The 13981-nt window shown below is 57.6% G+C and overlaps 1 protein-coding gene across 1 annotated transcript; it reads right to left on the bottom strand.

Annotated features, from left to right (window-relative positions):
• Positions 1 to 1115: 1115 nt before the first annotated feature.
• RRP12 (ribosomal RNA processing 12 homolog) lies at positions 1116 to 13945 on the bottom strand. The gene is made up of 34 exons (XM_039553926.1): positions 13521 to 13945; positions 12409 to 12644; positions 12225 to 12308; positions 11912 to 11988; positions 11626 to 11731; positions 11337 to 11453; positions 11084 to 11222; positions 10647 to 10774; positions 10261 to 10359; positions 10084 to 10175; positions 9895 to 10006; positions 9640 to 9737; positions 9389 to 9503; positions 8996 to 9138; positions 8704 to 8825; positions 8509 to 8573; positions 8237 to 8399; positions 7992 to 8146; positions 7545 to 7612; positions 7261 to 7354; positions 6899 to 7057; positions 6695 to 6775; positions 6507 to 6612; positions 6256 to 6363; positions 5997 to 6154; positions 5556 to 5647; positions 5305 to 5463; positions 4958 to 5130; positions 4703 to 4819; positions 4368 to 4417; positions 4011 to 4089; positions 2960 to 3027; positions 2479 to 2561; positions 1116 to 2287 (listed from the first exon to the last, which is right to left on the bottom strand). Exons 1-34 carry the CDS (start codon positions 13723 to 13725, stop codon positions 2185 to 2187), a joined length of 3954 nt encoding a protein of 1317 aa, XP_039409860.1. The 5' UTR covers positions 13726 to 13945; the 3' UTR covers positions 1116 to 2184.
• Positions 13946 to 13981: the final 36 nt, after the last annotated feature.

Below are 13981 nucleotides of genomic sequence, written 5' to 3' on the forward strand. Positions count from 1 at the left end.
ACAATGGCATATGTAAGTGTAACTCAACACTGGCATTTGTGGGAAGAAGTTGCATGGTTTAAGAGCTGGTTGGGTGAACAAATAGCCTTCAAGCCACCTCCCAGCTTGAGCAGCAAAAGCCAAGCATCTCTCCAGGACGCCAACTTGTGCTTGTCCATTGGTAACTGCAAAATATTTGTGGCAGGTAGCTGCAGGAGGCAGGATCCACACCACCCCTCACCCTGCCCCATATCAGAGAGCTGTGGTAAGGCTCCTGCGGGCCCCCACAATGCAGCTCTGCTCCCTGCCAGGGACAGCTGCTGGTGGGGAGCAGGTTTGACTTGCAGCCAACCTCCTCAGGCAGGATGACATCTCCTCGCCAAGGGTTTCCATTGCATTACATGATTAATTAGCTGATTAACAAGATGTTGCTGCAGTAGAATCTGTTCTCTGGACACCGGCTCAAGTGAACACCATCCTCGGTGCTAATACTCTTCTGTTCCATGCAGGCATGCACTAATTTAAGCAGCAACATGCAAATGAAGAACAATACAGTGAGTAAGCTGGAGCTCCTAAATAAATTAGCTACAGCTACAGGCCCTGTCTCCAAGGAGAGAAGGGAAAGCACAAAGACAGCTCCGCTGCGCCTAGAGCCACAGGTTACAGGTGTTGGTGTCTGTCTCCCCCTGTCCTGCTCTCAGGGGAGGGGAGGGCATCAGGCCCAGGCTGCAGGCAGCAGAGGAAGGTGAGTGTAGCTCCTGGTCACAAGGTGCTGCTGGAGAAGCCTGTCCCATAGGCCAGGCTGTCAGCTCCCTTCTGGCAGGATGAGCAGCAGCACCTCAACATGGTCCTGGGGCTCAAGGGTCCCAGTGAGAGCCCTGGGTGGGAAAGCACAAATGGAACAGCATTCCTGACAAGGCAGGACCAGTATCAGTACAAGAGCTCCTCCTCCATCCCAGGCTTTTAAAAGGATCTTGAAAAAAAAAAAACCGAAGCACATAAGAAAGCCACAAAACTGGATTTGCAGCCTCCAGAAAGAAGCCTGCAGTAAGAGGCTGAACAAGCACAATCCCTTTAGCTTATTAGAGAACTGAGAAGCATTGCAATTCCAGCATGTAAGCTGCCACAATAGGAAATTACAAAGGGCTGAAGGCTTTTTAACATGGAAGAGGAAGGGAAAGCCATCTACATTCACCAACACCTGTTCTTTGCAGTGCAAGCAATGGGACGTGTATCCAGTACCCTCAGCTCCGCTCTCTTCAGCACGCTTCGGCCAAGCACCATCTTTTGGGCTCAGCGTAGAAGTAGTTGGGCAAAACCAGATGCTCAGGCCAATGTGACAGGGCTGAGCAGCTAAAAAGGTCCAGTATTACTTGTGCTGCACAGGTCTAGCTGGCAGGAAGTGGTCAGAGCAAAGAGCTTTCCTCAGCTCTCAAAGGTAAGAGAAAGGGCAAGGCACAGAGATTTGCTGGAGCAGTTTTCCAGCCAGTTTGAAGAAATTTGCAGTGAACTGTTCCTGCCCCACCATCAGGCATGGCTGCTATGGGAAAAGTGTCCAGTGGCCAAATGGCAGACACTTCACACATGGCACAGATTCCCTGGCCACAGTTTTGGGCAGAAGAGCCTGCCAAGGAGGAGTTTGTTAAAGAAAGCTGGTTGTAAGGACTTCATCCTCTGTGGCTTTGTTCTATGGCAAGTCCACGCCTCAACCCTACTGCACGTGTGCCCCACTGCTCTGTGCCACAGTGCTGCTCCCAGCAGCCTCCAGGCAAGCCCAGTGTGGGACAGAGAGCTCTGGCTCCCAGTCCAGGCTGATGCTGGCCTGAGCCCCGTGCTATGCAGCCTTGCAGGAAGCAGCCCTGCAGCAACAGAAGGACCTGCTGCACACGGACAGGAGGCAGAGCACAGTTATGCAAGCTCTGAAGGGAAGGAGGGGAGGAATCTGAGCTGGGTAAGAACAGAGGGTATTTATCAATATAGAGAATTCTTTACATATTACTTGCTCTCTCACACACACACCCATGCCTGTACCAGGCAACCCAGCATCTTTCCCCAGAGACAGAAGGGCCATCAGTCCATAATACATCCAAGTGGCTTCCCAGGGAGTCTCAAACAAATGGAGGTCACCTTCAAGAGGACCCCCAGCTCTTCCACTCACAGGATGCTGTGTCCTCAGGTAGGAGTAGGTCAAGCACCTGAGTCTCCTCAGGAGCGCTGGGACTTTAGACGGTTCCTGTGGCCAGCCTTGGCCCCACGCTGGGCTCCCTTCATCAGGCCTTTGAACTGGCCCTGCATTTTTGCCCGCTTCCTGGAGGGAGCAAGGAGCAGAAGCTGGGTTGGTGCAGGCACTGAGCACAGCTAGCACACGGGGATGCTGCTCCAGACTCCGCAAGGAGTGGCACAGCAGATGACAGGGAGCTCCCAAACCCACCAAGAAACCCTAATGAAAAGCAGGATCAAACCTGTTCCCACCCCTGTGCCCTTCCTGGTTAGCCTCACCTTCTGTTGAGTTTAGCTCTGTTCAGGGGGATGTAGGCATAGGGGTCGAGTTGGCCCTTCTTCTTCACGTCGCCTTTACCTTTCTGTGGGAGACAGCGACATGGGAGAAGATGCAGCACCAGGGAAGAAGCGTGCATCCCATTCTAATGCTACCCTGCCACCCTGCTATCCCAAAGACTGTATTGCAGTGGGGTGCCAGCTGAGCACACTGCCCTGGGAGCTGATTTCCCACCAAGACGATGCTACAGACGCCTGCTTTGAACAGTGAGCAGGAACTGTCCATGGCAAGGATAGGACAGGAACTTTGAAGTGGGCTGGCAGTGTTCAGAGATACTGAGTGTTTGGCAGCTCCTCTTGGAGCAGAGATCCCCTCCAACCTTGGTGCTACTGGACCAGACTCCCAACACAAACGGTGTTTCCTGCCCTACCAAAGTCCAAGCGTCCCCCCCACCCAAACCCTGCAACCCCATGGATACCTCACCTTGGATCTGTACTCTGCACCAAAGGCTGGCTCCTTGTTCAGCTGTCGATGGATCCCAGAGCCTCCAGCTGGAAAAGAGAATGTGTGTAGGAAGGGGGTCTTAGGGCTCCCCTTGCCTAATTCTAGGCTGTGGAAGCTGTTCCTGTTTTTGTCTCCAGCTCTTGGGTGTCAGGAGAGAAGAGGGGTGGCCATTTCCCCCAAGCAAAATCTCTGGAGAGATGTGCAGAGAACTGCCTGAAATTAATGAAGGTAAATGCACCAGGCACCAGTTCAGACTGGGGGTCAACCTGCTGGAAATTAGCTCTGCAGAGAAGGATTTTGGGATCCTGGGGGACAACAAGCTGTTCATGAGCCAGCAGTGCCCTCATGGCCAAGAAGGCCAGTGGTGTCCTGGGGTGCATTAAGGCACTGCCAGCCGGTAAAGGAAAGGGATCCTGCCCCTCTAACTCAGCCCTAGTGAGGACGCACCTGGAATGTTGTGTCCAGTTCTGGGCTCCTCAGTACAAGAGAGACATGGAGCTCATGGAGCTGATCGAGTGAATGATTAAGGGACTGGAGCATCTCTCTTATGAGGAAAGGCTGAGAGCTGGGCCTGTTCAGCCTGGAAAAGAGGCACCTAAAAGGGGACCTCATCAATGTCTGTAAGTATCTGAAGGGAGGGTATCAAGAAGATGGAGTCAGGCTCTGCTTGGTGCTGCTGGGCAATAGGACAAGAGGCAATGGCAGAAACTGACGCATAGGAAGTTGCACCTGAGTATGAGAACTTCTTTGCTGTCTGGGTGACTGTGTACTGGAACAGACTGCCTAGAGAGGCATTCTGGAATCTCCCACAATGGAGATACTCAGGACCTATCTGCATGTAATTGTGTGCCATGCTCTGAGATGACACTGTTTGAGCAGGGAGGCTGGACCAGATGACACACTATGATCCCTTCCAGTCTTACCCAGTCTGTAATCCTCTGACCTTTGCTCCAGCTGCCCTGAAGCAGCACAGCGAGATGGGTACTGGCCCTCTGGGGAGACCCAGACTGGGCACAGGCAGAGGACTTACCTCTATACTGAGAATAGGTTCCAGCCTCAGCTTCCTCATCATCTGGCTCCTCTCTGAACCGACGCTTCTGACTTTTCTTCTGTAGAAAAAGGCAGCAGGAACCTTGCAGCTGGCTTGTCATTACAGTTCTGCCCTCCCATCAACCCCCAACCTCCCGCTTCCTCCCATGGGCACCCAGAGACCTTCCAGACAGCGCATCCCTATCCCAGACAACTTCCTGCACCCCTCCAGGCAGCTGGCACTTGCCCGGTGTCCCAAGGCCTCTTGGGCAGAGCTGCAGCTGCCATGGCACAGGCAGTGGTTTGGCAAGGATGAGTTCCCCCAGCAGCTCCTCAGGACCACGAGCCCCATACTCACACTGCGGAGACCCACATCTTGCAGCACATCTGCCATCTCCTCATCTGCTCCTATGGTACAGAACAAGGTCAGTGCATGATGAGGGCATGGGAGAGCCCTGGTACTGTGCTAGCCCCTGGAGGGGGCTGCAGTAGCAGGGTGCCCCTGCTGAACCAGCACCCTCCTGATGATGTAGGTGACTGCTTTCCCTGGGCAACGGCCCAGAAGAGAGCCACTGGGTGTGACACAAGGCCATGCCAATTCCTGCCACTTCCACCCACATGCAGGTGGCAGGATGAAAACCATTCAGAGACCCAGAGCAAGTCTAGAGTGGCCCCTGTCAGCCCAGGCAGTACCTTTGGCTTCGTCATCATCCACCTCCTCTTCCTCATCACGGATGATCAGGCGTCCATCCTCAGACATCTGGAAATCATGGCTCACTCCTCTGGACCGCTTGGGGCCTGGCTTGGTGGCTGCTCACAGAGAAATGGGTCAGGGCCTGGAGAAGGATCCACTTCTGGGAGCAGCTGTACCCCCAGGGCCCCTGTGCATTGCAGCAGCCCCTGCCCCATCTGTCCCACCCCAGCCCCATCTGAAGCTCCACTCCTTACCCAGCACCCGCTGGGACACATTGGGGTCCAGGAAGTTGAGGGGCTCATCATCTTCCCCTTCCTTCAGCCATGCCTGGCCCTTCTGCCGTGCTTGCTTCCTCCACTCTTTGCTCCGTTGCCGTTCCTCCTCTTCCTCCTCCTCATCCTCTGAGTCAGCAAGGATCTCCTCCATACTGGTCAAAAGGTGGAAAGGATGATGGAAAATGGACTAAGCCCAGGGGTGCAGCCTGCCCCACAATGCACAGCAGCCCTGGAGATACCTCCAGCATCTCTAGAAGCACCAGCTGAGCAGATCCAGTGCCAAGCCCCCTGTGGGGGCCGCTCCTTCACCCCAAGCCCATCTTCACCTGTCTCCTCTGGGCTGTGGTGGTGGTGCCTCCTCCTCATCCATATCCGCAGCTGCCTTCTTCAGGGCACGCTGCTTGCGGCTCCGCGATTCCGCCTTGCGGATGTTCACCAGCACCTTATGGTACTCGGCTGGCAGCAGCCCCTTCACCAGCTCAAAGCTGAGGAAACACACAGAGAGCAGTCAGCAGCCCCCTTCTCCCGCACTGCTTCCCAGAGAGCTCCCTCGCCACCCCAGGAGACCCTGGCTTACCCAAACTTGCGGATGAACTTGATGAAGAGGTTTCGCAGCTTCATACGGAAGTGGCGTCTCATGTCATCTGAAAGGTTCCCCACAGCCTCCAGCTGTCAGGACAGAGACCCTCAAGACCAAAGCACTCCTGACTTGGGGACCCAGCCTCCCAGCTTTTATCTGCATGGCCACCTTGTTCACCCTGCTGCCATCTCTCCATGCCTGCCCCAGGTAGGGCCATGGGGAGTTCTCCCTGCTTGGCAGCACTGGGGCTTTTTTGACACGTCTATGCCAGAATTCCAGATTCAGGAGAGGGGCCTCCTTGCTGCCATCTCAGCTGCTGAGATCATGGTTGTTTCCTTGGCTCCCAGTCAGAGTGCAGCTGGAGATAGCCCTGGCTGCCCAAGGCAGCCGCAGTTCTGCCCCACCACCCTCCTCAAGGCACCCTGTGCATGATCTCACCATCGTCTGCACATGCTTGGCCAGGAGCTTGGTGTCCACCAGCAGCAGTGTGACCTTCAGGAATCCCAGGGCTGCCTTGACCACATCCCGCGTGCGGGAGGCCAGCAACAGGCAGATGTTCTGCAGCAGCTGCTCCACCACACTGAACTCCAGGTGATCTACAACCATGGTGGGACTCAGCCACAGATGGCTTCCTCCCAGCACCCACCTTCGCTGGACGGCTCTGCTTCATGCCCCCAGCTCCCCTGCTCCTGCTCACCTTTGAACTCAAAGAACAGGCGGGTCAGTGCCAGCACAGTGCAGCTGATCATGGTGACTGAGCCAGTGAGCCCCACGTAGATCAGGAGCAGGAACCGCTGCATAGCCTCTGCAAGAGGGGGATGTCTCAGGCCCTGACTTGCTCTGTGTTCAGCAGCATCCCTGGACCATTTCAGCAGGATGCTGGCCATGCGTCTGATCTCCCTGGGGCCAGAGTGGCCGTAGGACTGAGCAAGTAGAACAGAAGCTCACCTTCAGGGGTGGGTCCAAAGCGGATGAAAGCATGCCCCATCTCCACGAGCAGCATGAAGGCGTTCTTGCGGGCCCCCACCGACACCTCCTTGGTGCATAGGATGACCTGGAGGAACACAGGCACGTCACCCACTGCTGCCACTACCACAGCCAGAACCAGCCAGCTTCTCACAAGGGACCATGCTCACCTCTGGGACCAGGGCAGTGACAAAAGGCTCGTGCTCTGCAGATAGCTGCTTCACAATGTGGAACAGGCATTTCAGCCGGGGCTGGGGAAAGAAACAGACCAGCACTGATACACCCAGGGACACACAGCTGGTTACCCTGTCGCCCACCCCATCCCTTCCCTCCCAGCAGTGGCTGGTCACCACCACCACAGCCCTTGTTCTCACTCTCTTGGCTGGGGATGCTGTGCTCTTGAGCGAGTCCAGCAGCGCTGTCTGCAGGTCCTGGAGGTGGGAGCGGATGAAGGCCTGGCAGGGAGCGTGGGGAGCGGCACACACCTCCTCCAGCACGCGATACGCCTTCTTCTGCATGCTGCGCTCTTTGCTCTGCAGGGACAGCCAACATGCTCCCACTGTCAAGGCAGCCCCTCACCACGGTGTCTGAAGGGACACCAGCACCCCACACCACCCAGCAGAGACCTATCCCCTATGGCAGCTGCTCAATCACCAGAGTGTGGGTCCAAGCTGGCAGAAAGCAGAAGGTGCCCCACTGCAGCCCTTGCACCCGTCAGGGCTGGGGACCAACCCACCTGGAGGGAAGGCTGGATGGTACGGTACAGGGAGCCCAGGGACTGCTCATCAGCATAGGGTGCCATTGCCACTACCAGGTCCAGGATGGAGAGTCTGCAGCCGAGAAGGACACACAGCTGGTTAACTGTGGCATCACTACCACTGCCTGACCAAGCTGGGATGTCAGCTGCAAGTCACATCAAGTGCACAATGGTGGCACAGCCCACACAGGACAGTGCCCTAGTGCTGCTCACCAGGAGCACACCAGGAGTTTTACCCAGTAGCACCAGCTCCCAGGTGTTACCTGGTGAACTCGGAACTCTCAAGACTGGCCAGCTTTGCACTGGCTTTCTCCAGGAATCCGCACACCATCTGCAGGGCAGGCAGAGAGAGCAGGATCAGAACTGAATGAAAGGAGTGCTTTTACAAGAGTTTGCAACCCACCTGGCAAACAACTTGCCACAGAACTTTGTGGAGACCAGAAGCACCAGTGAGTCCAAAAAGACCTGGACAAATTCACAAAGAGCTCGTGCATGATGGGCCAGATGTGACTGCAAGATTGGGAAATCCCAAACCATGGGCTAGAAAGGTCTCCCTACCCATGAGAGCAGGAAGGGCTGCTCTCTGGTCAGAGCCTTTCTTCCTGTCCTCTTCAATCAGACATGCACCAAAGCCCCATCACACTGGGTCTGGCTGGGAGATGCTGGCCTGAGCCAGGACAGCTTGCCCCAGTGCCCCATGGGCCCCTCACCTGAGGATCCGTGACAGTCAGGTAAGCACGGACAGTGTCCAGCACGGAGCGGCGCTGAGCACTTGTGCCCCCCTCTTCCTCAGGTTGGCTGTACACGTTGAACAGGATGGGCAGGAAATTTTTGGCAAAGCGACCCACTTCTGCCCGCTCTGCATCTAGGGAAAGGATGACAGGAGGCTACAGATCAGCATCTCCCCTCCCACAGGCAACAGGGACCCACCACAAGGGTCTGTTTCCACCCCAACCTGTCTCGCAGCCTTTGTGGATGAGGGTGCGCAAGGCCTGGCACACAGTGGGGCGGAGGTCTGGGCGCTCACTGATGGCCATGCCCAGGGTGCGGGCCAGCCCCTTGAAGGCTCCCAGCACATCTGTGGGGTGGGTGCAGAAGCCAGGCAGCAGAGTCCAGACCTGAAAGGCAAAGGAAAAGGTGGGAGGCCACAGTCTTTGCCCAAGTCACTGCTCCCCAGCCTGGTACCAGGGGTACAGTATGGCAGGGCTCCCAGGCACTGCTTGTTACCTGCCACTGCAGCGTGTCGTAGATCTTGGCCTCCACACTCTTCCCAGCCTGGGTAAACTCCAGGGCTGCAGAAGAGAAAGAGAAGATGAGTGGAGCAGAAGATGTTGCAAAGCCTTGCTCCATCTCAGGGCAGAAAACGGAGGTCCCACAGAACACCCTGGACTACTGAGACCCCCACCATGCTGCTCTCCTCACCTCTGCTTTTCAGGGCAGCTGCCAAAGGCAAGAAGTAACTGGTGAAGAAGCCAAGCCGTGCACCCTGCACGTTGTCCCGCAGCACAGGCAGGAGCCAGCTGCGGGGAAAATCCAGCGTCTCCCTGCGGAGGAAAGGCATTGGTCAGGAGGGTCAGCATCAGATCCTGGGCACAGGGCACTTTCACCCAGCCCCAAAGCTGGGCACAGGTAGGCTTAGCAGCCACATCTGCAGCACTGCACGGAGACTGAACAGGAACATAACAGCTGCATGCTACCCCGTGACTGTACTCACTCCTTGCCATCGATCTGCAGGGGCACAGATTCCAGCAGCACCTCGGGACCCATGGTGCTCACAGCAGCCCCCACCGCCTGGTCCACTTCAGCAGTGTAGGGAAAGTGTGGGGAGAGACGCAGGTCACACAAGGACTGGAGACACTGTGGGGACAGGGCAGGACAGTCACAGAAGAGCCATGTGGGCAGGTCTAGCACATATCACTCACTCTGCCAGGGATGCCAGCTGCCCTGCATGTCCCTGTGCCAAGTGTCCCAGAGCTGCACACACTCTGGCCCCACACGGACAACAGAGCAGGGCAAACAGCATGACCCTGCTCCACAGCTGGAGGGGGAAACACAGGCACCCTACCTGCCTCTGTGGATGAACCTGTGCCCTCCCAGCCTGACTCACCTTCCTCATGATGGGATGGCACTGCTTCCCACATGTCTCGAAGAAGACCTCCAGCACTCGCAGCACCTCATCCCACGCTGCATGGAAACGGTATGTCAGCCCTTCCTCCACTGATCTGGGGAGCAGAAAGGAGACAGTCACACCAGCAGTATTCAGGGTGCCCACCAAGCCTGCCAGACCCATTGAAGACTGGGCAGAGGCTGGTCAGCCAGACCCATGGGGACAGCCCCTCCCATATCACTGCTCCTCACCTGAACATCTTGCACAGGTGAGCAGCAGGGGCTGGGGCAGATGTGGAGACAGTGCCAATGTCCTCCATGTGGGGAGCAATGCACTCACTGAGGAGAACCTGCAAGGGCAAGCAGGGAAAATGGGACAGCTGTTGGATCATGGAACCCCCAGCCTTGCAGGCACAGAGGGGCACACCACTCCTTGGCAAGCCCCAAGGCAGAGCCCCCTGCAAGGCCCAGGGCATCCAAGAGGGGAGAGATGCCTTGGTGAGGTACCTGCAGGGTCTGCGCTGCTGCTGACACCACCTGGGAGTGTGGGGAGAGGAAGCAGTTCATGGCAGCAGAGAAGAGCCGGGGCAGGTGAGCCCAGCACAGGTCCTTCTGCAGCCTGGAGAGGAGAGAAAGGCCAGATTAGAGACCAAGCAGCTGCCTGTCCCCTTGCCCAGCCACGGCCCCTGCCTGCACCTGGCCAGGTTGATGTGTGCCCGCTCCATGGTGGACAGCCAGGTCAGAAGGGGCTGCAGGTCACTCGTGCTGGGCACGTAGTCGTAGAGAGCCTGTGGAAGCAGAAGGTGGGGTAGGCAGGTGGGTGCTGTGCAACTGCCAGCTCTGTCCCTCCCCACACTGATACCCCGCACTCACAGTGATGATCTGGGCATTGAGCTCAGCTGGCAGGCAGGCCACGCTGGCCTGGGCACTGAAGAGGCTGTGGAAGGCTTGCATGGCACATGCTGTCACCAGCTGCAAACGACACGGTGTCAGAAGACGGGGCTCTGCTTTGAACCCACTGTCCTCCTACCCCAAAGAAGGCTCTGCTCTGGAAAACGCAGCACTGCTGCAACTGTGCCCCATCTGCACAGTCTCCCTCTTCCGTAGAAGTCAGGCCAGCAAGCTGTCCTGCGCTCTCCTCCATTTGCATCCTGCATTTCCAGCCTCCCAGTTGGCAGTGAAGAGAGTCTGATCCCTCCCAGAATGCAGCCCTTAGGGAAAGGGTCTGCCCTTGTCATCCCTGGAGCGGGAACACTCACCACATGGCTGAGGGTCATGACTCGGAGCAAGGTCTCACAGCAGGTCTTCACCAAAGCTGCAGGGAAGCAGGGCAGCACATCCCGCAGCAGGGCAAGGACATGCAGGGTGGTGGTGGCTTCCTTGGCACCTACAGGAGCAGAGCAACCTCTGAGCCTGTGGCACCCCACGGCAAAGCCCTGCCCAAGGCAAAGCCCCCCGACAGCAGTGGGGCTGACCCACAGAGCCAGGGTGGACACTCCCCTGCCTTCTGGAGAGAGGAAAGCAACAGAATGGCTGAGGAAGCTTCAAAATACCGTAGGTGCCCCAAAGATATCTCATACCCTCCCCAGCAATCCAGAGTGCTGCAACCTCCCCTCTTCCCTCCAAGTCCTTATTGTCCCACCATGGCAGAGTCCCCCACATTCAGCTACAGACCCCATGCTCCAGTGCCCCACACCTCCAGCTTTTTCAATCTCCTGCACACAGAACTTGGCGGTAGAGGGTGCTGCAGGGTGATGCTCAGGGGCTGCATCACCAAACATGAACTCGCTGCCCCTCAGGACAGAGCACACACCATACTGTGCTGCTTTCCGCACCTGGGGGAAGAAGAACCCAGGTCAGTAGAAGCTACAGACCAGGGGGATACAGCTGTCCCCAGAAACAAACCCCAAAAGCAGCATCATCTCCTGCCAGAAGCACTGGGCTCTCACCTTGGGCTTGGTATGAACACAAAAGCTCAGCAAGCCATGATAGACCTGCAGGGTGATGGGATAGCTCCAGGCTGCCAAATCTTGCTTCCGTAGCAGCGTGGCCAGGCAAGAGAGGACCTATGACAAGGGAGCAGCAGGGGCATTAGCATCACCCCACAGAGACATCTCCCTTTCACTGCAAGAGCCTCAGGCCGAGCACCCAGCACCACCCTACAGCAGCAGCCTTGACCCCAGCAGTCAGCAGACCCTGGGCAGAGCTGACACAGCTGGCTGCCTCTTGGCTACTCACCCATCGCAGGGCAGAGGTGGAGCTGCTGCAGGCCTGTGAGGACACGATACTCATGAACGCTTTTGAGGCATCTGAGAACTTTTTAATAAGAACAGGGCTTGGGACCCTGCCAGGAGAAGGGAACATATCAGTGGGGTGAGGAGCAGATAGCTGCAGTCACACAGGGGACTGCATCGGCAGCTCACCCTAGCTAGGTCCCTTCCCCAGCCTGGGGAGGGAAACAGCACCAATCCCTTTTCCATGATTGGGTCTGGTAGCTCTCCCTGCTCCTCTGCCAGGCACTCACCGCTTTAAGACAAGGTTAAGCAGGTATGCAACAGCAGACAGTGACTCGGGGGACTCCACTGCCTCCAGCGTGGTCATCTGGAAACAGAAGATGGATAAGCGATGGGGAGCAGGGGCTCACACCAGGACAGCCCTTCACCAACCCTTGGCAAGAGGAAAAAAAAAACCAGGAGCAGCCCAACAGCATCTCTGCTGAAGAAAAACACTCAGGGCCTTGGCTATAATCACAGCACCTTTCTCCATCCCTCCTGAGAGCCCACCCATGCTGCCACCAGCAGCTCCCCTCGCACCTCTTCCACACAACCAGCACTCACCAGAGCAGCAAAGTACTCCGTCTCGCTCTCCTTGCCGCCCCGGGAGCGGATCACCTCTGTCACAGCCGCCAGCACGGCACAGATCTGTGAGCAGCCACCAAAGCAGGTCAGTACCCCTCAGCCTCACAGCCAGGGGGGCATCCCCACCAGACACCCCTGTCCCCAGCCCTGCTCCTGTCCATACCTCTTTGTGAGCAGCAGAGTTGGATTCCCAGAAGCGCTGCACCTTGCTGAAGGTGATGTTGGTGCAGTCGCTCAGCCCGCTCAGGAAGGTGCCAGAAGACTTCTCTGTGGCAGCCTCTTCAGCACTGTCCTCCTCCATACGGACCTGAGCACTGTCACTCGCCCGCTCCAGACGCAGGGACCCCGACTGCAGCTCATTGTGCAGCTTCACTGCATCCACCGTCAAGTTACTTTTCTCTGCAGGGGTGAGAGACGTGTCAGAACTGCGAAGTCACATTGCTCCACCATTCACCCCAAAATCCCCCATGCTCCCCTCCTCTCTCAGCCAGACTGGCTTGGCTGGAGCTCATCTCCAGCTTGTGGAATACAGGTGCTGCTTCACCCAATGGGCAAAAGCACATGAATAACTGTAAAGAGCTCCTCATTCCAGTGAAGAGAAACCAGAGCACCATCCAGACATCTCCTCTGATGGAAGAGAGGATCACATCCACACAAACGTGTGCCGGTGTGCCAAGGCTTTAACACTAAGGTGCTTCTTGTACTCTGCCCTATTTATCTTCTTCCACCTGAAGCCCTGGCAACCAGACAGCCAGGACACATGCTGCACGTCCGTCTGAGTGCAGACATCAGCCTGCAGCCAGCATCTGCAGGAGAAGGATCTCCCTGGCCAGGAGCAGCCAGTGCTCTCGCAGTGCCCGGTACACTTTGGTTTACCTTCCCCATCATGTGGCCCATCAGTGGGAGCTTGTCACGTTCCTCACCGCACCAGACACCACAGCAGCGCTAAGGGGTGTGGCCATGACCTTTGGGGAGCCTCGCAGGGCGACAGGCACTGCAGCATGCGGTGCCCCATTCCGCTTCTGAGGCTCGGTGTCACGATGAGGTTAACTCGTTACGCCGCGGCCTCGGTTGTCCTCCCTGATTTGCAGCCTCCGCCGCACCCCGGAACTATCAGCGGCTCCGGTCTCCCTCCTGCCCCCGCCCCAGCTCTCGGAGGTCCCCAAGGTCCGCCTCGCAGCCCCCCGCGCCCCTGCACCCCTCCGGGAAGCGCCGGGCACAGTTCAGGAGCCGCCCGCCCTGGCGCCCTACCGCCCCGCCCGCCCCTGCCCTCACCCGCCGGCCGGCTGCAGAAGCGGCTGCGGGCAGCCAGGCGATGCTGGCGGGTCTCGGGGTTGGAGTCGCTGCTGTGGCCCTTCCGCCAGCGCTTCAGCTTAGCCGCGGCTCCCGACCGCAGCCTCCCGCTCCGCGCCATGCTGGACCCAGTTCCACGTGCGGCTGCGCCCCGCGCCCCCTTTCCGCTTCCGGCGTCAGCCGCCATCTTGAGTGAGGGCAGCGGTCAGGGAAGGCCTCATCCCGGCCCAGCGGGCGAGAAGCGGGGTCGGGGAAGCTCAGCGGGATCGTGCCGAATCGGGGCTGAGATGGGAGACCCGAAGGGCCCAGGGGCAGCCACCAGCAAGGGCCCACCAGCCATCCCCGTGCCGAAGCCGCGGCCCTGTGGAACCGTTCAGACCGAGCCCGTAGCCACGCGCGAGGAGTCACGCGTTACGTATTACTGCGTGTCGTGACGTCACGGT

This window comes from Corvus cornix, chromosome 6 (genome assembly GCF_000738735.6).
Source record: "Corvus cornix cornix isolate S_Up_H32 chromosome 6, ASM73873v5, whole genome shotgun sequence".
Classification (NCBI taxonomy): Eukaryota; Metazoa; Chordata; class Aves; order Passeriformes; family Corvidae; genus Corvus; species Corvus cornix.